Source organism: Phascolarctos cinereus, unplaced genomic scaffold (genome assembly GCF_003287225.1).
Source record: "Phascolarctos cinereus isolate Bilbo 61053 unplaced genomic scaffold, phaCin_HiC Scaffold_5;HRSCAF=322, whole genome shotgun sequence".
Classification (NCBI taxonomy): Eukaryota; Metazoa; Chordata; class Mammalia; order Diprotodontia; family Phascolarctidae; genus Phascolarctos; species Phascolarctos cinereus.
The window spans coordinates 259262474-259289681 of NW_027555958.1; the positions used below are offsets into that span (position 1 = coordinate 259262474).

At 34.5% G+C, this 27208-nt stretch overlaps 1 protein-coding gene across 4 annotated transcripts in view; it reads left to right on the forward strand.

Annotated features, from left to right (window-relative positions):
- Window positions 1-27208, forward strand: part of TBCD (tubulin folding cofactor D) — a 502517-nt gene that overhangs the window by 176690 nt on the left and 298619 nt on the right. For all 4 annotated transcript variants that reach the window (XM_078155768.1, XM_078155769.1, XM_020987528.2 and 1 more), the window contains exon 15: window positions 25651-25807. In XM_078155768.1, coding sequence (XP_078011894.1) covers window positions 25651-25807 — 157 coding nt within the window. The remainder of the gene's footprint in view (window positions 1-25650; window positions 25808-27208) is intronic.

The following is a 27208-nucleotide window of genomic DNA, read 5'->3' on the forward strand; positions in this document are numbered from 1 at the left end:
ATTCACACTATTCATTATAGACTATTCAGACTTAAAGAAATTAATTCAGACTCTTCTCTAGAAGGTCAAATACTAAAGCTGAAGCCTAAATACTTTGGCCACATAATGAGAAGATAGGACTCAGTTGAAAAGACAGTGATGTTTAGAAAGATTGAAGGCAAAAGGAAAAGGGGATAGCAGAGGATGAGATTGATAATGTCATGGAAATAAGGAACATGAACTTGGATAGACTTTAAGAGATAGTGGAGGATTGAAGGGCCTGGTTGAAGAGTTCAACACTACTGAATAACAACCACCAGAACAGTAGCAACAACAACAACATCAATGTGCCAGACACTGTGCTTAATGCTGGTGATACAAAGAAAGGGAAAAGACAGTCCCTGCCGTAGAGGAGCTCACAATCTAATGGGGAGACAATTTGCAAGCAACTATGTAATAAACAAGCTGTATACAGTATAATAGGAAACCATCAACTGAGGGAAGGCACTAGAATTAAGATTTATCTGTAGAGGGTAGGATATGAAGGACACTAGGGAAGCCAGAAAACAGAGATGAAGAGGGAGAGTATTGTATGTTTGAATGATAGCCAGTGGAAAAAAGGAGTCAGAATGTCTTGTATGAGGAATTGCAAGGTGACCAGTGTTACTGTATCATAGAGTATGTGGTGGATTTTAAGGTGTAAAGAGACTTAAAGGGGGGGAGGGGAAGGCTAGATTGTGAAGGGCTTTGAATGCCAAACACAGAATTTTATATGTGATCCTGGAGAGGTAATAGTGTTCACCAGAATGCCAGAAGGGGTACGTGATAGGGGTACATAACACAGAAAAGGTGAAGAACCCTTGCTCTGTGATATGCAATGACTGAGTGTTGTGTAGAACCTGAGTTTTCCATTTTTTAATTATTGGGAGAAAAAGAAGTTAGTAAGTGAAAGTCTTTCAAAGAATCTCAGAAACGGGTAACAAACTAAAAGAAAAAAAATATTCCTAATAGCATGGTTAAAAATAAGTGGCAAGCTTATTATTAACAATAACCATACTTTTGTTAATATAACTGCTACCACTTATTAGCTCTGTGACCTTGAGCAAGTTAGTAAGTTTACTGTGCCTTAGTTGCCTCATCTATAAAGTAGGGACAATAATAACTTACCTGCCTAAAGGCAGTGACTGAATAATAGAATCTCTTGAGGTCTTTTCTAGCTGTTAAGATTTATGATTCTGTGATCTGAGGACTTAAAGCACTGTAAATATTACTTTATGGCAAGTGGGAGTATTTGTATTTTATAGAAGAAACTAAGACACAGAGAGAGGAAGTGTCTTGCTTAAGGTTACATGGTGAGTCAGGGTCAGAACTGGTCTCACAACTTCCTGTCCAAGTTTCTAATACTACAGAATATTTGTTTTTGCTTTTTCAAATTGCTTTATATAGGTTACTATCTTTACCTGTAGGTGTTTGATATGCCTCTAGTATAGCATTAAGTACTGCATGAAATGAAGAACTGGTGCATATGCTGCTGGTTCTGTACTCAAATTATATTCTCAGCTCTATTGAGAGGAAGCTTGATATCCCAGGAGGAGTTTGGGGCCTGGTTCTAGGAGACACTTAAATATAGGATAAGGGGTTGACGGGGAAATGTGGCTAGGTAGCCATTTGTCTGAAAAAGTTCTGGGGGTTGATAGATCTCAGTAGCATAGTAGAAGACATTGGTTTATAGGACAGCCAATAAAAAGCTGCTGTACTCTCTGGTTGTGTTGAAAGACATTGTAATAAGTAATTGATAATTCTTTTGCATTTTACCCAGCTCAAGCTGTATACCAGGTTCAGTTTTGGAAACCACAATTTAGGGAAGGTAATTGATAACTGAGAACATTCAAAAGAAGATAACAGTTGGTAAGATCAAGCCGTTTGTAGATTAGGTGAAGAAAATATGGACGTTTGACTTTATGAAGAAAAAATCTAGGGGCATTTAATTGCTTTCTTCAAGTATATGAAGGGCTGTCATGTGGTAGAGTGATTTGATTCATTCTGCTTGCCCTTAAAGGGCAGAATTAGGAACAGTGGATGATTTCTAGTTAATGTAGGGAAAAACTATAATGGCTTAGTTATTGGAATTTGTTAAGGAAAAGCTAGAAGATTGTAGTAATCCTGTCAGAAGGTTTGGGAATTATTAGAATGGTTTAATGAAAAGTTGTGTTTGTCCTCTGCAGTATTTCTCCTTATAAATTATTTCTTCAGGAAGACAATGTTTATTTAACTTCAGTGTGGTTTCAGTTTATTTTCCACGTGATGAAATTAAGTAAGTACTATTCAGATAGTGCAGAAAATAATATGAAAGTCTATGGAAGGAAGATATTTATTACTGAGTTTATTTTGTTTGGATATGCTGTGACTCAGTCCAAGGTCCTTTTGCCATGGCAACCTGTTGTAGGAAAACATACTTTCATTCAACCTTGTGTGGTAGTATAATTTAATCTAAGGCTTCTACCTTACTATAGAAATTAAATACTTTCATAGGTTTTCTTTGTGTATATTTTATTTTGTTTGTGTTTGTTTATTTTTATTTATTTAGCACTGCATTTTGGCTTCCAGAAAGTATTCTTATTATACCAGCATTTCTGGAAAATGGATTCAGGTGAGAGTTTTTGGGGCATATTATTTGGATGAGGTTTTAATGGCATCCGTGGTATTCTGGATTCTTAAGGAGCTATAACTGCTTTGTTTTTCACTTTGATAATTGATAAGCTTATCAAAGTTGCCCTTGATGTTCTTTTAAAAAATTATAATAAAAAATAGGTACAATATATGTGGTAGCTCTGATTTATCAGTAAGTATCAAGAAATTTAGTAATTTAAGTAATCTTAGAATATTTGATAAAATGGAACCAGTTGAAATAATATATTTGTAAAGTTATGCTAGAAGTTTTTAAAAAAAATACATTGTCATGAAAAAAATTAAATTTCAGATAAGCAGTCTTTATAGGATCTTAGGAAAAAAGGTTTAGAGTTGGAAGGAACTTACAGGTCCTCTGTCTAAACACTTCATTTTATAGAAAATGAAACCAAGTCCCAGAGAGGTTAAGTGTTTACCCCAAAGTCGTACATTTAGTAAGTGGCACTTATCTAGGATCTGAATTCAGATATGTGACTCTTTTCACTGATTCATGATGCCTTCTAAAACCATAAATGACAAAAGTTAACTTCCAACTTACATCCTTAATAAGCATCTTGCACGGTCATTCTCGAATGGCTTTTTCTTAACTTTTTGCCTTGGAGTTCTAGTTTACTCTCCTGTTCTTCACTCTCACCTGCTTGTGACTTTACAGTTCTCTCTGTTTCTCCTGATCTTCTGCTTACTTTTCTTGCTGCCTTCATTAACTTAATGTGGATGGGAACATGATTGTTCATCACCTTTGGTGATGATCCTTGGTTTACAATTTGTTGTGTGATTCCTAGCTTGCTCATTCTTTGCTCACTTCCCACAACTTCAATACAATTCAAGAAACATTTATTAAAGGTTTATTATGTTCCAGGCTTTGTGATAGGCATTTGGGATAAAGAGGCAAATAAAAAATAGTCCCTTCCTTTAAAGAGTTTAAATTTTGTTGAGTAAAAAACATGTATGGAAGTAAATAAATATAGGATACTTTCAAAAGGTAGAAAAAACTAATTGCCATGGGAGTCAAGAAAGAAGTTATATAGGAAAATAGTTCCTGAACTATGGTTTGAAGTTAAGTAGGTATTTATAGAGATAGAGATGCGAAGGTAGAGATTCCAGAAATAGAAGTAAAGTGAAGGTGGTGGAAGATGGAATACTATTTATAGGGAGCAGCAAGTAAGGAAGTTTTCCTGGAAAGTAGAGTGCATCGGAGAGGAGGAATGTAAAAACAATTGAGAAAAGTAAACCAAAGCTAGATTATAAATTCTTTTACATGGACAGCATATGTTTTTATTTTTAGTAGTAGTGATATGGTCAGATCTGTATTTTAGAAATAATAATGTGGTAGCTATGTAGAGATTGGACTGGACAGAAAAGAAAATATTACAGGGAGACCAATTAAGAAACTTACTGTAGTAGTCCAGGTGAGAGATGACAAGGCTTTAACTAGGTACCAAGGGGTTTGTGAATCTAGAGCAGGATTTCTTAACCGTTTTTTGCTAATGACCATTTTGGTAGTCTGCTAAAGCATGCTTCACCAAATAATGCTCAAAATAATATTTTGTTTCTTATGTTCATGTCTTTTTCTCCTTATTTCAAGAGCTAGCCTTATATGTAATTGAGATAGTCTGTTTTCCCACCTAGTCTTTAATGGTCTTTCTAATAAAATACTGATGGGGGAAAGTAATTATGTCCATTTTCACCACTGCTATTTTATATAATTCTAGAAATGTTTGATTAGGAATAATTAAAAAAAAAGAAATTAAAGGAATGTATATAGATGAAGAGGATAAAAAAAATGCTGACTTTGGCCAGTGACATCTAGTCTACTCAGCAAACTCTGAGGGTTTCATTAAAAATTTAATGAAACAATAATTTCTGAAAAGTAGCAGGAATATAAAATAATCTCATATAATGCATTCGCCTTTCTGTATATTATCAACAAAGTAATAACAGGAAGAGATAGAAAAATTCCCCTCAAAAGAACATTAGAATGTAAAAAACATTTGGAAGGCTACCTATCAAGACGTGGGAATTATATGAATGCAGCCACAATACACTATAGAAATCAAAACATACTGGACAAGTTGGAGAAATATTACTTGTTCATACTTGATCTATTGACCAATATAATAAAATGATAATACTATGTAAATTAATTTACATATTTAATGCTATACAAATGAGACTACCAGTGATTATTTCACAGAGCCTAAAAACAGAACCAAAACCAAAACCGGTGAACCTGGAGGAACAAAGTTCAAGAACCTTAAGTGTAATAATGGGGGAAAAAAAGTGAAGGAAGCTTTGTTTTGTTATTTTATTGTATTTTACTTTTAGCAATAGAAGATTGAAAACTGTGCTTCAGAGCAATGGTCATCAAAACTGTTTGATACCGGTTAAAAAAAAAAGTTGATCAGTGAGATAGATTAGTAGTACAAGACCAAAATATACACAAATATTGAAGCGTAGTATTCAGTAATGTCAAAGATTCTACAAAATCTATGGGGAAAAGTACAATATCACTGACATAAATTAGCTTTTGACAAACATTTCACACTACATAGTAAATTTCAAACTAGATGCATTTAAATATAAATGATTCACATTATAGATAGATTTGAAGAAGCAGATACCTTTTATACATATGGGTAGGAGGAGAATTTTTCCCTAAACAATGTGTTGGAAAGGCAACAGACATTTATTGTGCTTACTGTGTGTCAAAAACTATATTAAGTACAGATATACAAATTTTAAAAATACAAGCAAAAAGAAAGACAGATCTAGCACCTAAGGACCTTACATTCTTTTTTTTTTATTTTTTCAAAATAATTTATTTTTAGTTTTCAACATTCACTTCCATAAGATTTTTAGTTTTAAATTGCCCCACTCAAGATGGTGTGCAGTCTGATATAGGCTCTACTTATACATGCATATTAAGCATATTTTCCCATTAGTCCCAACTAGAACTAATGGGAAGAACCATGAGAATAAAGCAATAAAACAAAAAAAAAACAGAGAAAAAGGAGAGCAAATAGTATGCTGCCATCTGCATTCACGCTCCGCAGTTCTTTTTCTGGAGGTACGTAGCGTTTTCCATTGTGAGTCTTTTGGAGTTGTCTTAGATCCATGCATTGCTGAGAAGAGCCAAATCTATCAAAGTCAGTCATCACACGCTGTGGCTGTTACGGTGCACAATGTTCTTCTGGTTCTGCTCATTTCACTCAGTATCAGTTCATATAAATCTTCCTAGGTTTTTCTGAAGTCTGCCTGCTCATCATTTCTTATAGCACAATACTATTCTGTTCCATTCCATTCCGTTCCATTAATATATATTTGTTACATTCATATACCACAACTTGTTCAGCCATTCCCCTATAATAACTATAATTTTCTCTGTTTTGTCTCTTATTGGTTTAGGTACCAGCACCATATTTGTATCATAAAAAAGAATTTGGTAGGACTCCTTTTTCTCCTGTTTTCCCAAATAGTTTATATAGTATTGGAATTATTCTTTAAATGTTTGATAGAATTCACTTGTAAATCCATCAGGCCTGGAGATTTTTTCTTAGGGAGTTCGTTGATGGCTTGTTCAATTTCTTTTTCTGAAATGGGGTAGTTTAAGTATTTTATTTCCTCTTCCGTTAATCTGAGCAATTTATATTTTTGTAAATATTCATCCATTTCACTAAGATTGTCAAATTTATTGGCATACAATTGGGCAAAATAGCTCCTGATTATTGTTTTGATTTCCTCTTCATTGTTGGTAAATTCATCCTTTTCATTTTTGATGCTGGTAATTTGGTTTTCTTCTTTCTTTTTTTAAGTCAAATTAACCAAAGGTTTATTTATTTTTTTATTTATTTTCATAAAACCAGTTCTTAGTTTTATTTCAACAGTTCAACAGTTTTCTTAATTTCAATTTTATTAATCTCTCCTTTGGCTATGTATGATAGCAATCATAAATGTGAATAGGATGAAGTCTCCCATAAAACAGAAATGGATAGCAAAATGGATTAAGAACAATAATCCTACAATATGTTGTTTACAAGAAATGCATTTGAAGCAGAGGGATACACATAGAGTAAAGGTTAAAGGCTGGAGAAGAATGTATTATGCTTCAGCTGAAGTAAAAAAAAGCAGGGGTAGCAATCCTGAGCTCAGACAAAGGAAAAGCAAAAATAGATCTAATTAAAAGAGATAAGGAAGGAAACTACATCTTGCTAACAGGTACCATAGACAATGAAGCAATATCATTACTAAACATATATGCGCCAAGTGATATAGCATCCAAATTCTTAAAAGAGAAGTTAAGGGATATACATGAAGAAATAGAAGAATTATAGTAGTGGGGGACCTCAACCTTCTGCTCAGAACTAGATCAATCTAACCACAAAATAAACAAGAAAGAAGAAAAGGAGATTAATAGAATTTTAGAAAAATTAAATATGGTTGACCTCTGGAGAAAACTGAATGGGGACATAAAGAAATATATCTTTTTCTTAGTGGTACATGGGACCTACACAAAAATTGACCATATACTAGGGCATAAAAACCTCACAATGCAGAAAGGCAGAAATATTAAATGCATCCTTTTCAGATCATGATGCAGTAAAAATTACATGTAATAAAGGGCTGTGGAAAGATAGACTAGAAATTAATTGGAAACTCAGTCATCTAATCCTGAAGAATGAGTGGGTCAAACAACAAATCATAGAAACAATCAACAACTTTATCCAAGAGAATGACAATAATGAGACAACATATGAAAACTTCAGGGAATCAGTGAAAGTGGTCTTTAGAGGAAGCTTTATATCTCTAAATTCTTACATGAATAAAATGGAGGTGGAAGAGATCAATGAATTGGGCATGCAACTAAAAAAGCTAAAAAAGAACAAATAAAAAATCCCATATTAAGGACCTTGCATTCTAATAGGGGAAGAAGCATAAAATAGGGAGCTGAAAAAGCAAGCTTTGGGAGTAGTTGAGGGGAATGAGAAAATAAAGAAAGTTCTACCACAGAAGTTGAGAGAATCAGGAGTAGAGCTAGGAGAGAAAGTGAAGTAGGTTTGCATAGGATTGACCTAGGCACTTTCTTGAGGAATTCATCAGTTAGAGAATGGAGCCACAGGGGAGAAGAGATCTTTCATGGTGAGAAGGCTGCTGGTGCTTGAGGGAAAGATGTGGAGAGTCAAGAGTGGATCCTGGAGAGGAGTGAGCATGAGAAATTTAGAGAAGATGAATGAGAGAATTTTGATTACTTAAAAATTTAAAAGCTTTTGCACTGCCATGATTGATGTAGTTAAAATTAGAAGGGAAATCAATGACTAGGAGAGAATAATCTTTGGACAGTTTCTCTAATAAAGGTCTGATATCTAAAATATAACTATATGGAAAACATGATCCAAATTGTATACATAAGAGTGGCAGTGATCACAAAAGAAGGATGATAGCTGTAGAGGCTGTAAGAGAATAGTCACACCAGTGTACTGTTGGTAGAGCTGTGAATTGGTCCAGTCATTGTAGAAGGCAATTTGTCAGTGTATTCAAAATCATTAAACTGCCTATATACCCTTTGTCTTAGTGATACCAATACTAGGCCTCTGCCACAAAGAATTAAAAAGAAAGAGGGGGAAGACTCACAGGCTAAAAAAAATTTATAATAGCACACTTTTTTGGTAGCAGTGACTGGATATCCATCAACTGAGGAATGGGTGAACAAATTATGTTGTATGAATATGTTGGAAAATTATTGTCTTTGTAAAGAAATGATGAATGGCATATATTCAGAGATATCTCAGAGGAATTTTTTGTATCGATGCAGAGAACTGAGTAGAATCAGGAGAACATTTTGTGTAATCACTATGATATTGTAAAGAACAACAGCTCTGAAAAGTATAAGGATGATCAGTGCAGTGACCAAATATTACTCCAGAAGATAAAAGATATGAAACGTGAATCTCATCTTTTTACAGTGAAGTCATGGACTAGAAATGAAGAATGAGGCATACATTTGAATCAAAATAACAGTGAACATTTGTGTAGTGATTTCAGGATTTGTCAAACACTTCACAAATTTTTCATTTTATCCTCATAACAACCTTGGGAGGTAGATGTTATCCCCATTTTAGAGATGGGGAGACTGGGGTAGACAAAGGTAAACTGATTTGCCTGGCATTGCACAGCTTAGGTAGCAACTGAACTCACATCTTTCTGACTCCAGTTCCATTGCTGTATATACTGTGCCACCTACATGGCCAATGTATGGATTTCTTTTGATTGTCTGTGCATGCTTATTGAGTACAAAGGAAGGTTGTAGTTTTTTTCTCTGGGGTAGAGGGGTAGTAGGATGTCTGGGTGCGTTGGAGGTGGGAGAGGGGTCAGTACAGAGGAAGAATTGTGGAAACAGGTGGTATAATTATGATAAAGCTGAAAAAAAGAAAAGGAACATTAATGAAACATTTTGAGTAAATGACACAGAACTGAACTGAAGGAAGTTTAAAGAGAAATAGACACATTAGACAGCCTAGGAATTTACACGCTAAATGTTTACCTGTAAAACAAGAGGTTTTTAACCTTGGGTCATAAGCTTGCTTTTCAAAATATTTTACTAATTGTATTTTAACATAATTGGTTTCTTTTGTAATCATCTGTATTTTACGAATTTAAAAACATTACTGGACTGCTAAAGGGGAAGTGTTCGTGGCACAATGAAGGTTAATTCCTGTAATTTTGTAAAAAAGAAGAAAAAGCTGCATGGAATGGAGATTCATGATTCATTTGCGATATTCTTTTTCTCTATTTTGTATATGAAAATACTGCTTTAAAATTTTTGTCAATAACCAGTAAGATCTTTTAAAAAGTTATAAGATAATTTGAATGGATTGAGATCGGTGTTTTTAGAGGGTATACTCACCTTGTTGTATTGAGAGGAAGCTCCTTGAGGGGGAGGGACTGTCTTTTGCCTCTTTTTTATGTCCTTGGCACTTAGCACAATTCCTGGCGCATAGCATAGGAGGTGCTTGATAAATGTTTGTCGATTGATTGATTGATATTGCAATATAGTCAGCTTTTTTATCTACTCCTGAACTTTTAAAGTTTTTCTTTTACATATGTAGTCTCTAACTAGGAAGGAGTAATATTATTTATCAGCTCATATAGTAGAAAAAATACTTCATGCTAAATTCTATGGATTGAACAAGTCTCAAATGCAACCCAAATAATCATGTTGACATGAATATAAATCTTTAAGATTTACAAGGTATTCCTCATATGTTATTTCATTTGATCCTCACAACTCTGTGCCTTAGGGGCTGTAGATATTTTCTGTTTTACAGATGTCAAATCTGAAGCATTTAGAGGTTGAGACTTGTCATAGTGACCATACAGTTCATTAGAGTTGGAGTTAGGATTTGAATCCTAGGATTATCTGACTATAAGTCCTGTACCTTTTCTGTTACACCATACTACTTCTCAAATGATTATGAATGATCCCAGTCCTATATTATATTACATATAACTTCTACTTCAGTCATTGAGTAAATTGAATAAAACTTTTTATATCCAGTTCAAATCAGATTTGAGTTTGGGGATTGATTTTAATATGGGTGTATGATTAGGGCATTTAGGTGGCCCACTGGAGAGAGTGCCAGGTCTGGAGTCAGGAAGCCTCATTTTCCTGAGTTCAAATTTGGCCCCAGACCATTACTAGCCATATGACCCTGGTTAAGTCACTTAACTCTGTTTGCCTCAGTTCCTCCTCTATAAAACGAGCTAGAAAAGGAAATGGCAAACTAATATATTTGCCAAGAAAACCCCGAATGGGGTCACAAAGAACCAGATAGGATTGAAAAATGACTCAACAACTGTTTAATGGGAAGAGACAGCTGAGCCATCACTCTTAAGGGTTGTAGGATCTTGCAGATTAGTTTACAAAGCCTTTTACCTCCCTTCTAACCCTTTTTGACTTTTGGTGTTTTGATATTTAAACAGGATAATTGGGACATCTAACTAAATGAATGTATATTCCTGGAAGTTCAGAATCATCTGTCCTCCTTGCTATGATTAGAATGCTGCTGAAGCCCTTAAAGGGGTGATAACCTAATTCTTGCCTTGCTTTTTTGCGATGGGGTACAGGATTGGTCTAGTGCCACTGGAATACTGTACTTGGAAGGAGTGGAGAGATAAAGCAGTGAATTTGGAGAATTAGAGCTTGCTTTGTCTCTGTCTTGCTTGGTGTTTAATAATAACCTTCTGAAATCTTTCTCTTTAAAGATCAGATTTTAGGTGACTACTGAAGTAGATAGGTTGGACTGAGTATTATTTTATGGATTCCGGTGCCAGAATTAATCTTAATGAGGTACTTGTGAGGTACTAGATGCTCCCTTGCTTTTAGTGGAGCAGCATGTTGGGTACAGGCGATCATTCATGCCTGGTAGCTAGCAGACTTGAGGAGTGCATAGTAAATGTGTAATTTCAGAATTCATTTAAAAAAAAAGATAAGACAAAACCTGTGATTACATAATAAATTGCCCCTGACTGTTTAACTTCTTAAGTTCAGAACCATGTGTGGTTTTCTCTTTGTTTCTTTTCACATTTATCTATAATCATCTGTATTTACATATTTGTTCCAAAAGAGAAAATGATAGAAGATAATGAGTTAATGACTTTTTGTCATAGATAAAATATAAAGTTTTGGCAGGAGAATATTTGTGCCAGTTTTTCCAAAAAGTCTCATAGAAGTCTTTTCCCCTCCCCTAGCTAATTAAGCATTTGCAGAGCAAATCAGGTTATGTTTTTGAGAGTGGAAGTTTCTTTTAATGTTTGGAAGAGAAAAAAATGTTGATGACCAGAATATCCTTTTATATACCTTCTGTTTTCCTTATAAGTTTGGAGAGTGGGATTATTCTGAGCACTCTGAAATTGAATTTCAATTTTTTTACCTCCGTGATTTTATTGAATATACTGTATTTTCTCTTAATTTTTCCTCCATTTACTTTTCTAATTGAGTTTATAAAGGAAAGTTTTAGCCGTGGCTTTTGTATCTAGGTATTGCATTTTTTCTTTTAAATAAAGAAATGATGATAAAACCAATTGGAAAGGATGCTAGACCCTGTTTCCTTTATGAAGTGTAAGTGCCTAATTGAACTATAATGGGAACAAGTGAGATTAGTTGAATAAACAAGTGAGCTAAACACTAAATGAATTTGGGCCTTACCAGTACTTTATTTGGTGACATTGAAAGTCAGGAGATTCCTGTGGAAGAGACTCTGGAGGTGAGTGAGGAGGAAGGAATTTCTTTTCCTTATTTCCCCCTCCTTTTCCATGCTTCAGATAGACGTGAATGTAGATATAATGCCCTGAGGAAGGAGGCAATTTTAAAAGTTTAGCTATGGAGAGGAACAGACCCAGGGAATACAGCTAAATAAATATGTTTCACCCACAGTTCCATGAGGAAATCACTGTTGGGCTCTTCTGTACTGGAAGCTGTGTGTTGCCTTCACCATACATGAATCTTACACATATGCCTCACCACCATTTTACTGTAAGTTTGAGCCCAGTCTTCCCATAGACACTGTGTATTTGTGAAAGTGTTACCAAGTTTATTGTAGCAGAGATCTGTAAGTAATCTTTTGCTATGCCATTTAAATAAAAGCGTTTTCTAAAACCTCATCATGTCTACTTGCTGATTGCTAATGGGAAACAAACACACTGATATGGACTTGAGCTATAGTGTTACAAATGTAGTCTCACAAAATTACTTTTAGAACCCAAGGTAGCAACCACCCTTTGAGTGATCCAAAGTATTAGTACAAGTACCAGGAAGAAGAATAAGCCAGAGGGTTCATATGACAGTGTTTATTATTATAACACTGAGCCTCTATATCTTTCTTATCATAAAATACCATTGTAAGCTAGTTTTTAATGAAGAATCAATAAATACTTCTTGTTGTACAGGGTAATCCATCCTATAGTTTAGAAAAATTCAAAGACTCTATTCCATTTGTCTTACAGTTGTCATGAGAACCGTTTTATATCCACTTATCCATTTTTTTCCTCTTATTTAATTTGTGATATCTTAACCACATTCAGATCACCAAATTCTATATAGCAACCTGCATTTTACAGATTTATTACAAGCTAACAGGCTTGTGTCTATATATTGAGAGTTGATATTAGTCATGGTATGTGTTTTAATGAGTTTCAAAATATGTATAAAACCTGGCCTCTAGCCTCAGGGAGCTTATATCGAATAACCACTAAGGGACCAACGTGTTTAAGTATGAGAATTAAAATTGATGACACTGTCAATTCATTTATTTCTTCAAGAATTATTTATTTATTTTTTGCTTTTTGGTGAGGTAATCGGGGTTAAGTGACTTGCCCAGGGTCACACAGTTAGTAAGTGTCAGGTGTCTGAGGGTGGATTTGAATTCAGGTCCTCCTGATTCCAAAGTTGGAGTTCTATCCAGTGCTCCACCTAGCTGCTCCTCAACAGTTATTTATTATTATCAGAGTATAGTGCAGTAGATCTCTAATTCATATCCTAGTAAGAAACCTTTTCTTGAATGGTGATATAGTTTAAACTTTGTCCCATATACAGTGGAGAACCATGAAAAGGTTTTAATGGGAGTGAATGAAATGATAAAACAGTGGGGTTTTTTTGTTTTTTGTTTTTTAAGAAGATAGAGTGGGGCAGCTACATGGCACAGTGGATAGAATACCAGCCCTGGAACCAGGAGGACCTGAGTTCAAATCCAGCCTCAGTCACTTATTACCTGTGTGACCCTAGGCAAGTCACTTAATCCTGACTGCCGCCTCCCCCCAAAAGAAAGAAAGATAAATATAGGAAGGATTGGTAAGAAGAGTAGATGGGATGTAGGGAAATTAATATACTCATGTAATTTTATGAGTATGAATTGACAAGGTATGGCCTACAGTAGTAGCAAGTGGAAGAGGAAAGATTCCAGAAAAAGTTACAGAGTAAGAATTGAGAATACTTATTAAGTAATTAGCTGTGAAGGAGAGGGAAGTGAATTGTGACTGAAATTTTGAACCTAAATGACTGTGAGAACAATTGGTACATTTGAGAGAAATGAGGAATTATGAGGAGGGAGTTATTTATTTTTAGTGGAAAAAGTGTTGGACTTTACTAGAGAAAGGATTCCTAAATTTGAATCCTAGCATTGATGTTTTAGTGGCTGTTTTTATTGAATAATAATAGCTGAAATTTATGTACCACCTCCTGTGTACCAGGCACTGTGCCTTAGCACAGATCTTACAAATAACTTTTTTTATACCTCTCCAACAGCACTGGGAGGTATATGCTATTATTGGCCCTATTTTATAGATAAGGAAACTGAAGCAAACATAGCTTAAGTGAGTTAAGTGTCTGAGGCCAAATCTGAGCTCAGATCTTCCTGACTCTAGGTTCAGGGCTTTACTCATGGCACCACCTAGCTGTCCTACTATTAGGGTTATGTTAAGATATATCACTTTATTTTTCTGAACTTGTATCCTTAAATGTAAAATAAAGACGATGATGCTTGAACTACCTTTGTTGTTGTTGTTGTTGTTGCTGTTGTTGTTGAGCTACGTCTGACTCTTGGTAACTTTCTTGGCAGAGATACTGGAGTGGTCTATCATTTTTTTCCCCCTCCAGATTATTTTACAGATGAGGAACTGAGGCAAACAAGGTTAAGTGACTTGGCCAGGGTCACACAATGTCTGAATGTCTGAGGCCAGGTTTGAACTCAGGAAGATGAGTCAGTCTCTGTCTCTGTCTCTGTCTCTCTGTCTCTCTCTTCTCTCTCTCTCTCTCTCTCTCTCTCTCTCTCTCTGTCTCACTCTCCACTCTTCCACTTAGTTTCCCCAGTTAGCTGTTGAACTAACTACTCTATACCATTGTTTTGAGGGAATGTATTTTTAAAAATAAATATTTTGACACTTTTTTTTTGTTACCTAAATTTACTTATATTTCTCTCCTCAGCCTTCCCATGTGAATTTTTTTTCAAAAGAAAAAAGGGAAGAAGAGAACAAATGATCAATACATTGAAACAAGTTTGAAAATAATAAGTACATTATTTTATATCTGTGGATGTTTTAATTCTCTATAGGATAGGGGAGATGGAAAGCTCTTCTCATATCTCTTCTTTGGGGTCACATTTGTTCGTTATAATTTTAGATTGTTTTGTGGTGGTTGTATATGTTGTTTTTCTGGCTCTGCATTAGTTTCTGTATGTTTTATACTATTCTATCCATCATATTCATATTTTCTTAGCACACAATAATGTTTCATTGCATTCATGCGCAGCGGTTTGTTTGGCCATTCCCCAATTACGAGCACACCTTTAATTTCTAGTTTTATAATAAAATCATGACATTTTAGACCATCTCATTAGAAACAGTCATAATGTTCAGAAGAAATTTCTACCTCTTTCCTATTTAAATTCTTAGTTTTTTTCACCTAGCCATTGGCTTCCATTATTTCATTTTCCTAACAGGGGATAAATAAATACAAATAACCTACAGATTGGCTATGATTGGTTGTGGATTTTTACATAAGAAAGATTGCTTTCAAAGACACAAATTAAGTTAAAAGTAGCAACAGCCTTAAATAAATAAATAAATAATGTTAAGTTCTATTTGCAGGAAGTGATAAATAAAATTTTTAGGAAAGTTTAAGCACATCAATTCCAACAATTTCTAAGGAAGAAACTTTTCATCTTTATTCTTCCATGTAGCATTCCTCTAATAGACAGAAATGATAGGCAAGGGAAGCTCCTACCACATCCATGATACAAAAGTTCAAAAGTCCTCTGTTGCTTTTTGTTGATTTCCTTACAACTCTTGTAGACTGCTATAAGACTTAGACTGCCCTACTCAGTGATCACTGAGTGGTCTATCTTGTTGAGCAATTTCCGACCCCTGCCCTCCACCTACCCCATCAAATTACCATCTCCTTTTCAAAAGATTGTGAGAGTTATAGTGTTAGACTGACTATCTATTCATTTTTAGCCCCGGTCACATATTTCATAGATCATAGTATCTGAGTTGAAAGGTATCACAATGGCTGTCTTTCCAACCCATACCTAAATAAGAATCCTCTTTACACCATCTGGTAGTCATATAGGCTTGGCTTTTGTAAAAATATTCATAATGGTTTATAATTCCCGTGTGTGTGTGTGTGTGTGTGTGTGTGTGTGTTACTATCCATTAATGATGAACAAATTACTAATTTGAGTCTCATTTTGAGCCTAGTGCTTTCTTTAAGTGTCTTATAAGGGCTCATAGCTCAATTAAATGGTCTTAGTATTATATGCAAAAAACCCCCAAATGAACACAATGCAACTTAAGCTTGTGCTTACTTTTTTACATTCAAAGAAAAACTACTTATAAATTATAATATTGTGTAGGGTATTTAGCAATATTTTAATATTTTAGCAGTCAAAAATGAAAGCAATCTTTGAATAAACTCATGACGGATGTCAACGCAGATGTAATTTAATAATTTTTATTTTTTAAAACTTCCCTGTTTCCTTCTCCATTGCCCTTATTAGAAAAGAAAAAAAAATCTTTGCAACAAACACCTAGTTAAGTAAAAACCAAAAAACTAGCTTAAAAGGTATAATTTTAAAAACTTGTGCTTAATTCATTTTATTATTATTAAATTTCTATGTATTATATCATCTTGTTTCATAAAGCTTTGTTTCACATTTCTAGCAATTCAGCCATAGAAGAGTATACTATAATTGTTTCTCCTAGAAAGAGATCTTGGATATCATCTTGCTTAAGCATCTCTTACATCAGGAAATTAACCACAGTATAATTTGGATGAAGGCATATACTGTTAATTGGTAGAAAAGCTGGAACTAGGATTCAGATTTCTTGACTATATCTGGTATTCTTTTGGCTTCATTTTTAGAAAATCCTTTCCTTTTTTTAAAAGTACACATTATACATTTTAAAGCGGTGGTTTATTTTGTTCTTTAAGATGAATTTGCCTTTTCCCTCTGTTTCAGCGCAATGCATGTGCATAATAAATAAATTCTTGTTGCAATTTGGTAAATTTAAAAAGACAGTGATTTTAAAAAATATTTTCTTCACAAAAATTGTTTAATTAGCTAGTTTTACAGTTACCTGACCATTGTGTATTAATTAGGAAGGCAATGACCACCAGTAACACACAAAATATTTTAAAATTTCTGCTTATAATTAAGTACCTTTAATTAAAAAATAAAGCCATGCAAAACTGTAGGACAAATTGAGTATGCTTTTTTTTGGACAGGATTACTAGACTAGTATGTAGATAAAAGGAATGTTGTAAATATAATTCGTTTTCAGCAGAGCATTTGATGAAATATTCCATGCTATTTTGATAGACAAAGTGGAGGGATGTTAGTTTGGCAATAGTGCAGTTAGATTAGTTTAGAACTAGTTCTGTAACCAGAGTAGTCATTTTTTAGTTTAATTCTCCAGGGATCTATAATTTTGGCTCTGTGAATTTTGATATTTTTATCAGTGACTAGACTAAAGACATAGATGGCATGTGATTTTGGTGGCTAGGCTATTTTCCTGAATTTAATAAGATGAAATTCATTAGAATAAATGTAAAATCTTATTTTTCGGTTCAAAAAATTAACTTTAGAGACAGTAAAAGATCTGGGAGTTTTAGTGGACTGTAAGCTCAGTACAAGTGGACAGTATGATATGGCATCCAAAAAACCTAATCCGATCTTGTGCTTCCTTGATAGTCATAATTTCCATAGGTTCAAGGTGACAATATCTGTACTTTGCCCTGCTCATATATTATTTGAAGTATTATTTTAAAGTTGATACCACATTTCAGGGAGGATATTTATAAGTTAGAGAGCATACAGAGGAGGGCAACCAAGATGATAAATGATATTTATATTTTAAATTCATTTGTTATGGAATGAGTTGGTGAATTCTTAATCAGGAAAAAAAAAACTTGGAGGGAGGGTGTGAAGCCAAGTGTTAGTTATCTTAAAATATTTGATTGTGATAAATAATGTGATAGTGAGATTAGATTGTTTTGTTTGACTCAAGAGGGTGAAAGTTCCAAAGAGGCAAATACATCATTGATTTTAGGAGAAAAACAATTCCTACCAAAGCTAATAAAAATGAAATGTTTCTACAGTCGGAAGTGGCTAGAACACTTCATTGGAGATCTTCAAGCAGAGTCTGGATGACCACATGTTGGCTGTATTGTATTGGAGGTTTTTTTTTTTTGAGTGCACTCAGAGATTTGGAGCTACCAGGGAATCTTAGAGGCTGTCATCTCTAATACCTTCATTTTACAGATGAAGAAACTGAGACTCAGAGTTTAAACAAGTTGCCCAAGATCACTTTGCTAGTAGGTTTCTGAAGAAGAATTTGATTTTAGATCTTCCCAGTGCTATGGTCGCACTCTATTCCAGTATGCCAACTGATTGAAATAAATGGTTGCTTGTTGTCCTTTCCAACTCTCAGATTCTGTGATTTTATGTCTCCTGGATTGACATTCTCAAGTTGCATGATTACAGCAGTAGTATATTATTGTTCAGACCAAATCTGAGTCAGGAACTTGCAGAGCTCAGACCAGGGAGACAGCAATCAGACTTTGCCCTTGATCAGACCACTTTGGGAGCCCTAAAAGTTTTCATATCCATGGCTTGTGCAATTGTCCTTGAGATTGTGGAACAAAACAACATATAGAAAAAAGCATCAGGACTAGTCCAATTTTTCCTTCAAGAAATGGACAGAACTAGGCCCTAATGTCAAGTCTAACATCAAAAAGTAGGCTAGAAGAATGAACAATAACAACAACAATAAAGAGAATTCCACCATAAAGAGCTCTTCTGGCAACAACGAAACTAAAGACACAAATCTAGGTGAAGGGAATGACTAAAAAAATCTACAAGCAAAAGCCTCAAAGAAAAACATAGCTTGTATCCAGTTTCATCTGGAGTTCCTAGAAGAGATGAAGCAAATTTTCTAAAAAAAAGATTTAAAATATTTTTATTTTTATTTATTTTTGTTTTTGTTTTTGTTATTTAGGCAATTGGGGTTAAATGACTTTCCCAGGGTCACATAGCTAGTAAAATGTCAAGTGTTTGGTCTGAGGCTGGATTTGAACTCAGGTCCTCCTGACTTCAGGCCAGTGCTCTATCCACTGCACCACCTAGCTGCCCCTTAAAATATTTTTACAAATGAAATTAGAATACTAGAGGAAAAAATTGGAAATGAGAGCAATGGAACAAAGAATTGGAAAGAGAACTAACAGCTTAGTTCAGGAGGTACAGAACCTTGCCCAAGCAACATATCTTAAAAGAAAACTGTCCAGATCTTAGATGAAACCTTCCAGGAACATTATAGCCAAAATGTAGAGCATCCAGGTCAAAGAAAAAATACTATAACCAGCCAGGAAGAAAGAATTCAGGTATGTTACTCAGAATCACACATGATTCAGCAGCCACTATTCTGAAGGAAAGGAGAACTTGGAACATGATACTCCAAAAGAAAAGGATATAGGCTTGCCTTACTCAGTAAACTGAGTATAATTGGGCAGAGGTAAAAATGGACCTTTAATTAAATAGAGACATTCTCCAAGCTTTCTTGATGAAGAGATCAGAGTTGTATAGAAACTTTGGAATACAAATATAGGAGGTAAGAGGAGTATCAAAAGATAATATATGCAGTCTTTTAAATTAATAGTAAGCATATGAGATCTTGCTGAATTATTTTTAATTCTTACTAAATATCCTACATAAATAAGATGTGTATTGATAAGTTGAAGAGTGTCCATTGGAGGGTAACCAGCACAGTGAGAGAATTTCATTCTATGTAATATTAGAATTTGTTGAAGAAATTTAGTGGTTTTTTCAAGTTTAGAGAAGAAAAGAATTAGGCTCTGGTCACCCAAATGGTAGTAGGCATAATAAGTGTTTTCAATTCAAATATTTGAAAGGCTAGTTTGTGGAGGATTTGTTCTTTGTTCTCTGAGGGTAAATTCAGGAGCAATTGGTGGAAGTTAAAAAGAGCAAATTTAGTTTTTTAGAGGGGAAGCTAAATGGTGTGGGGTATAGAGTGCCGGAGAAGAAAATGGCAAACTTCTTTAGTATCTTTGCCAAGAAAACCCCTAGTGGGATCATGAAGAATTGGACATGACTAAAATGACTGAGCAACAACAACAAATTTAATTTTTTTCTCTGGAGAAACTTCCTACGAAGTAGAGGTATCTAATAGTCAATGGCCTGCTTTAAAAGTTGATAGATTCGTCCATCTTGGAAGGCTTCAAGCAGAAACTGGATAGCCATTTGTCATGTATGTTATATTGGGGATTCCTTTTATCAGTGGATTGAATTAGATGGCTGTTGTTCCTTTGAAGACTGAGATTCTGTGATTCTGTGAACGTACTTCCTTTGATGCTGAATTGAGTGTTTTTTTTTATTTCATGCAAAACAGTTTCATATAAAAAAAGCAAGAAAAATTATAAAAATAAAAAAATCTACTTGGGCAGCTAGGTTGCACAGTGGATAGAGCACTGGCCCTGGAGTCAGGAGGACCTGAGTTCAAACTTGGCCTTAGACACATGATACTCACTAGCTGTGTAACCTGGGCAAGTCACTTAATCCCTATTGCCTTGCAGCTCTCCCCTGCCCTCCCCAAATGCTTTATCAGTTCTTTCTCTGAATGAGGATAGCATTTTTCATTGTAAGTCTTTTGAAATTGTCTTGGATTATTGCATTGATTAGGGTAGCTGAGTGTAATCAAAAGATTATGTACTGCATATTCAATTTAGGTTCGGATCTCAAGATATAATGACACATCCTCAGTATAAACTTAACAAATTATCACATTTATTTAAAATGATTAATAATGATTAAAAACCACACAAATAATAAAGGTAAGAATAACATTCAATGCAATAAGTAATAATCAACATAAAGGAAAGTAGGAATAAGAAAAGAAAGGGATACACACTCACTGACCAGGTGAGCTCAAATACCCATGGAACTGGGGAGACTGAAGATGATCCAGTGGGTCTGGTCAGGGAGGCAGCGGGGAGCGTCCTACCCCAGCAGAGAGTTGGCATCCCTATCTCTGCATCAAAGTACTCCAAAATCTCCCTTTCCAGTGACCCTTTTTATAATTATGTAAACCAGGGAAAGACAATCTTAGCATTTTGTTTTGTGTACGTCTCCTTGGTGAGCACTCATGTCCAGGCGCGCACACATCTTTAACAAAAGTTGGGGCTTGATCAGAGCCCCAAATACCTGTTTGTTGTGTAAATCTCCAAGGAGTGATCAATTCCTTGGACAGTACACACCTTTCTCAAGAAAAATGTTCCTTGAGATAATTTGCTTTCCCAGGTAACATAGCTTGGTTTGTTACTTAATGTTTCGTCTTCATGGCCCTGGCCATGCGTGGTAACTCCCATCTATATCTTTATGTCAGGTCATGGGGCAGTTACACCATTAGGTCATGAGACAGTTACACAGGGGGCCGGGGAGGATCTATCTTTCTCAGTTTCGCTTACGCTGAGTCTTTTATAATTGATTATCATTACCATTTGCTGTTACTGTGTACAGTAATCTCCTGGTTCTGTTCACTTTACTTTGCATCAGTTCATATGAGCTTTCTTGAAAACTATCCTCTTCATTATTTCTTATAGCAAAACAATATTCTGTCACATTCACGTATCAATTTGTTCAGCCATTCCCCAATTGATGGGCATTTCCTCAATTTTCAACTTACTGCCACCAAAAAAAGAGCTGATATAAGTATTTTTGTACATGTGGGTTCTTTTTCTTTTTCCTTGTTTTGTTTGGGATACAGACTGATTAGCATACTTGCTGGGTTAAAGGGTGTGCACAGTTTTATGTCCCTTTGGGTATAATTCCAAATTATTCTCCAGATTGGTTGGCTCCACCAACAGTGCATTAGTGTACCTATTTTTTCACATCCCCTTCAGCCTTTATCATTTTTTTTTCTGTCATATTAACCAATCTGATAGGTGTAAGGTGGTACCTCACCATTGCTTTTATTTGCATTTCTCTATTATTAATGATTTGGAATATTTTTTCATACAATTATTGGTAACTTTTTCCTCAGAAAACTTCCTGTTTACCATTTTCACCATTTATCAGTGGGGAATTTATTATGGGGAATAGGTCTTATTATTTATAAATTTTGCTCAGTTTTGTATATATTTGAGAAGTGATGCCTTTATCCAATAAACTTGCTGTAAATTCCCCCCACCTTCATCCCAGTTTTCTGCTTTTCTTCTAATTTTGGCTGCATTGGTTTTGTTTGTGCAAAACTTTTAAAATTTCTTATAATGAAAATTATCCATTTTATCTCCCATCCTCTTCTCTATCCCTTGTTTGGTCATAAACTCTTCCCCTTATCAATAGACAGGCAATTTTTTCCATGCTCTCCTAATTTGCTTATGATATCATTCTTCACATCTGTCACGTACCTATATTGACCTTATTTGGATATGCAGTGTGAGATATTTCTACCAGACCGCTTTCCATTTTCCTCAAGCAGTTTTTGTCAGATAGTGAGTTCTTGCCCCCAAAACTTGGATCTAATCTAGATTACTATGGTCAGTTTAGGTTCTCTGCTCCTTTGTAGTGGTAGTTGATAAATATTGTGTTATTCTGGTTTTGGCTTCATAGCATTTAACATTTTTTTTCATTCTAAATGTGTGCAAGTATTTTCTCCTTAACCTGGAAGTGCTAGTATTTGATTATGATAGTTCTGGTAGTTTTCACGTATGTTTCTCTTTCAGTAGATTATCTGTGGATTTTCATCTTCTATTTTACCTTCTGCTTCTAAGGCATGAGGATCTTTATAATTACTTAAACTCTCATGTCTAGGCTCTTTTTTTCATTATGGCTTTTAGGTAGTCTAATAATTCTTAAATTATCTCCCCTTGATCTCTTTTTTAAAATAAATTTTAGTTTTAGTTTTCAACATTCATTTCCATTAGATTTTGAGTTTTAAATTTTCTCCCTCTCCATCTTCTGTCCCCTCCCCGATATGTTATGCAATCTGATATAGGCTCTACTTATACATTCATATTAAACATTTGCACATTAGTCATGATGTAAAGAACAATTAGAACTAATGGGAAAAGCCATGAGAAAGAAGAAACAAAACAAAACAACAAAAGAAAAGGAGAGCAAATAGTATGCTTCCATCTGCATTCAGACTCCTAAGTTCTTTCTCTGGATGTGGATAGCGTTTTCCATCTTGTATCTTTTGAAGTTTTCTTAGATCCTAGCATTGCTGAGAAGATCTAAGTCTATCAAAGTCAGTCATGGCACAGTGTGGCTGTTACTGTATATGGTGTTCTGCTGGTTCTGCTCAGTTCACAGTCTTCCCAGGTTTTTCTGAAGTCTGCCTGCTCATCATTTCTCATAGCACAATAGTATCCCATTGCATTTGTATACTACAACTTGTTCAGTCATTCCCCAGTTGATGAGCATCTCCTCAAATTTCCAATTATTTTGCCACCACAAAAAGAGCTGCTATAAATATTTTTCTATATGTAAGTGCTTTTCCCATTTTTGTGATCTTTTTGGGATGTAGACCTAGAAGTGGTATTGCTGGGTCAAAGGGTATGCACAATTTCATAGCCCTTTGGGCATTGTTCCAAACTGCTCTTCAGAATGGTTGGATCAGTTTACAACTCCACCAGCAATGCATTAGTGTTCCAATTTTCTCACATCTTCTCCAACATTTATCATTTTCCTGTTTTGTCATGATAGCCAGTCTGATAGGTGTGATGTGGTACCTCAGAGATGTTTTTATTTGCATTTCTCTAATCAATAGTGAATTAGAGCATTTTTTTTATGACTAAAGACAGCTTTAATTTCTTCCTCTGAAAATTGCCTGTTCATATCCTTTGACAGTTTATCAATTGGGGAATGACTTGTAGTCTTATAAATGGGACTCAGTTCTCTATATATTTTAGAAATGAGGCACTGGTTGTAAAAAGTTGTTTCCCAGCTTTCTGCTTCCCTTTTAATCTTGGTTACATTGGCTTTGTCTGTGCAAAAGTTTTTCAATTTAACTTAATCAAAGTCATCCATTTTACATTTCATAATGCTCTGTATTTCTTGTTTGGCCGTGCATTCTTCCCTTCTCCATAGATCTGATAAGTAAACTATTCCTTACTTTCCTAGTTTGCTTATAGTATCAGCCTTTATGTCTAAATCATGTACCCATTTTGATTATATCTTGGTAAAGGATGGAGGGTGTTGGTTTATGCCTAGTTTCTGCCCTACTATTTTACAGTTTTCCCAGCAGTGTTTGTTAAATAGTGAGTTCTTATCCCAGAAGCTGGGGTCTTTAGGTTTCTCAAACAGTAGATTACTATAGTCATTGACTTCTGTGTCTTGTATACCTAACCTATTCCACTGATTCACCACTCTTATTTCTTAGCCACTACCAAGCAGTTGTGATGATTGTTGCTTTATAATACAATTTAACATCTAGTACAGGTAGGCCACCTTCCCTGGCATTTCTTTTCATTAGTTCCATTGATATACTGTACCTTTTGTTCTTCCAGATGAATTTTATTATTGTTTTTTCTAGCTATAATGCTAAATATTTTTTGGTAGTTTGATTGGTATGGCACTGAATAAGTAAATTGATGATTTCTTGAGAGATGCTGTCCAGACTCTTTTTTTGATGGTGGCTTTTATTTAAAGTAGTAATTCTTAAATTATCTCTCCTGGATCTATTTTCCAGGTGAGTTGTTTTCCCAGTGACGTATTTTATGTTTTCTTCTATTTTTTTCATTCTTTTGTTTCTCTTTGACTGATTCTTGGTGGCTCACGGAGTCATCGGCTTCTACTTGCCCAATTCTAATTTTAAGGAATTGTTTTTTTCAGTTAGCTTTTGTACTTCCTTTTCCATTTGGCCAATTCTACTTTTTAAGGAGTTGTTTTCTTCAGTGTACTTTTTTTCCATTTGGCCAAATGTATTTTTTAAGGAATTGTTTTCTACAGTCAGTTTTTGTCCATCATTTTCCAAGCTGTTGACTGTCTCTTGCATACCTCTCATTTCTTTTCTCACAGGGGGCCAATCGCAAGCTTCTTGTGCTGGAGTCCATGGTCCTGGTCACTGGCTTTGTGTGCCGGGGCCTCAGATTCTGGCAACTGGTTACTGTAGGGGTCTGGTAGCTTACCTGTTGCTGAGTTGGGATGGGGTTTATGTTCTAAACTGGTTTGGCTGCTGTCTGTCTCTACTTGGCAAGAAAGTCATGTTTCCTTACTAAGGTACTTTTTGTGCTCCTTTGGCCTTGCTGTGGCAATAGATTTACATCTGCTGAACTTCTGTAGAGAATTATTGTAGTTGTTATTAGCAGTTTCTGATGTTGATTTCCAGTTTTTCATCACTAATTACTTTCAAAAATTATTTTATGATTGAATTTTAATTGTTTACCACATTTAAAAAAATTATTGTTTTTTAATACTGATATTTGGCTTCAATCACAATTTTTCTTCATCTGTTAAAATATAATTTACTTGATTGTATTTCATGATTTTTTTTGGTGTTTGCTTTGTTCAGTGTCTGTCAATTCATTTCTTAAAGAAAGTGCTCATGATGTCAAATGCATTAGACTTTTATATAGTCCTTTTTTCTCTGGCCACTCCCATTACTTTTTACTAAGTCATACTTTCCCATATATTTTTCACCATCTTTATTAATTCCTAACTTTTCATTGAAGTTACTATTTATGATAGAATGTATTAAAAAGCATTTACAAGTGCTTACAATGTGTAAAACTATGTTGAACATTAGGGAGACAAATAGGAATTATGTATTTATGTGTATGTATGTATTTATGACATCTATACCTCTTTATATGCATTTTAAAGTTAATATGTATACATACATATATAAGCATGTATATATTTTTATATGTTTAATTTTGCTCAGGTTGGATTGTATAATGTTTTCCCCCCTTCTCTTCCCTAGTTGTCCCTGTGATATTGAAAGCACTGACATATGATGAAAAACGAGGAGCCTGCAGTGTGGGTTCCAATGTGAGAGATGCTGCATGTTATGTTTGTTGGGCTTTTGCCCGTGCCTATGAGCCTGGGGAATTGAAGCCTTTTGTTAATAAGATTTCAAGGTAAGATATATTTTGTACAATTACAAAGATTAAAGAGTTCTTTATTTTCATCAATACCAATAAATGTTGCTTGATATCTTTTACCTAGAACTCACTCAGCTTGTTATTGAATGAGTGAATAAATGGGTAAATGAATAAATTTATTTTAGTGAAGATGTAGTACATAAGCAGACTTTTACAGCAATAACACATGGGTATATCCTAGTAAGTATGCCAATTAAAGTAAATAAGCACTTTTGCAGTTACCAATCATTTATTGATAATTGATTCAGTTTGTTGAATTTTAATTGTATCAAAATACCAGAGACCAAATAAAAATAGAAAAACGGTATCTTTTTTTTTTAATTAAAATATGGTATGATCGCTCTGTCTTTTATCAAATATAAAGTTTCTCTTCTTTTACCTAATTTTTTTAAAATTGAAAGTTAAGGAATCCTGAGTGTATTTTTGTCCTTGTTCCCTGCTATGCATGATGCTGAAAAAAATATATATATATATTCTCTACTAGCCCCTTTCAGAAGATCCCACAAATCATTTAGCTCTAAATTAGCTCCAACAATCTGTTCAGTTTTATATTTTCCATTTTTTGCCTTGTTAAGACTCATCTAGTTCAGGGCAATATATTAAAATATCTTACTATTATTGTCTGAACAACCTATGTCTTCTACAAATTCAAATGCTATTACATCTAGTGCATATATGCTTAAAATTACTATTGACTTGGGGCAGCTAGGTTGTGCAATGGATAGAGCACTGGCCCTAGAGTCAGAAGGACCTGAGTTCAAATCTAGCCTCAGACCAAACACTTGACACTTACTAGTTGTGTGACCCTGGGCAAGTCACTTAATCCCAATTGCTTCAAAAAAAAATTTACTATTGACTTGTTGTCTGTCATTCCCTTAAGCATAATTAAATTTCCTAAATTTTTGATATTGTGAATTTTTAGTTTTTCTTTAGTTGACACTATGATTAAAATTTCTACTTCCTTGGATTCACCTGATGAATGTATTTTGTCCAGCTGTCTTTCTTTGCTTTTTTTTTTGCACTGTCTTTGCTTTTTAGATGTGTTTCTCGTACATAACAGACGTTATTTTCATATCCATTCTGCCACTCTCTTTTGCTGTACTGGACTATTTAGTCTAATAAAATTTGTAGCACTTTTTTACAATAGTAAATAAATTCAAGGGCAAAATCAAGATAAGAGTGAGAGGAAGCAAGTGAGCCTAGCTTGCTAGTTCTGTTAATTGCCAATAATTTTGTGGTCTTACAGAATTCTTTAGTTTCTTCATCTGCAAATGATATGGTTGTATTGTAGGATATTCAAAGTATATTTTAGCTCTCGATCCTGTGACTACTTTGAGGTTTTTTGTTTTTTCTTTTTTAAGGGATATGATAGAGTAG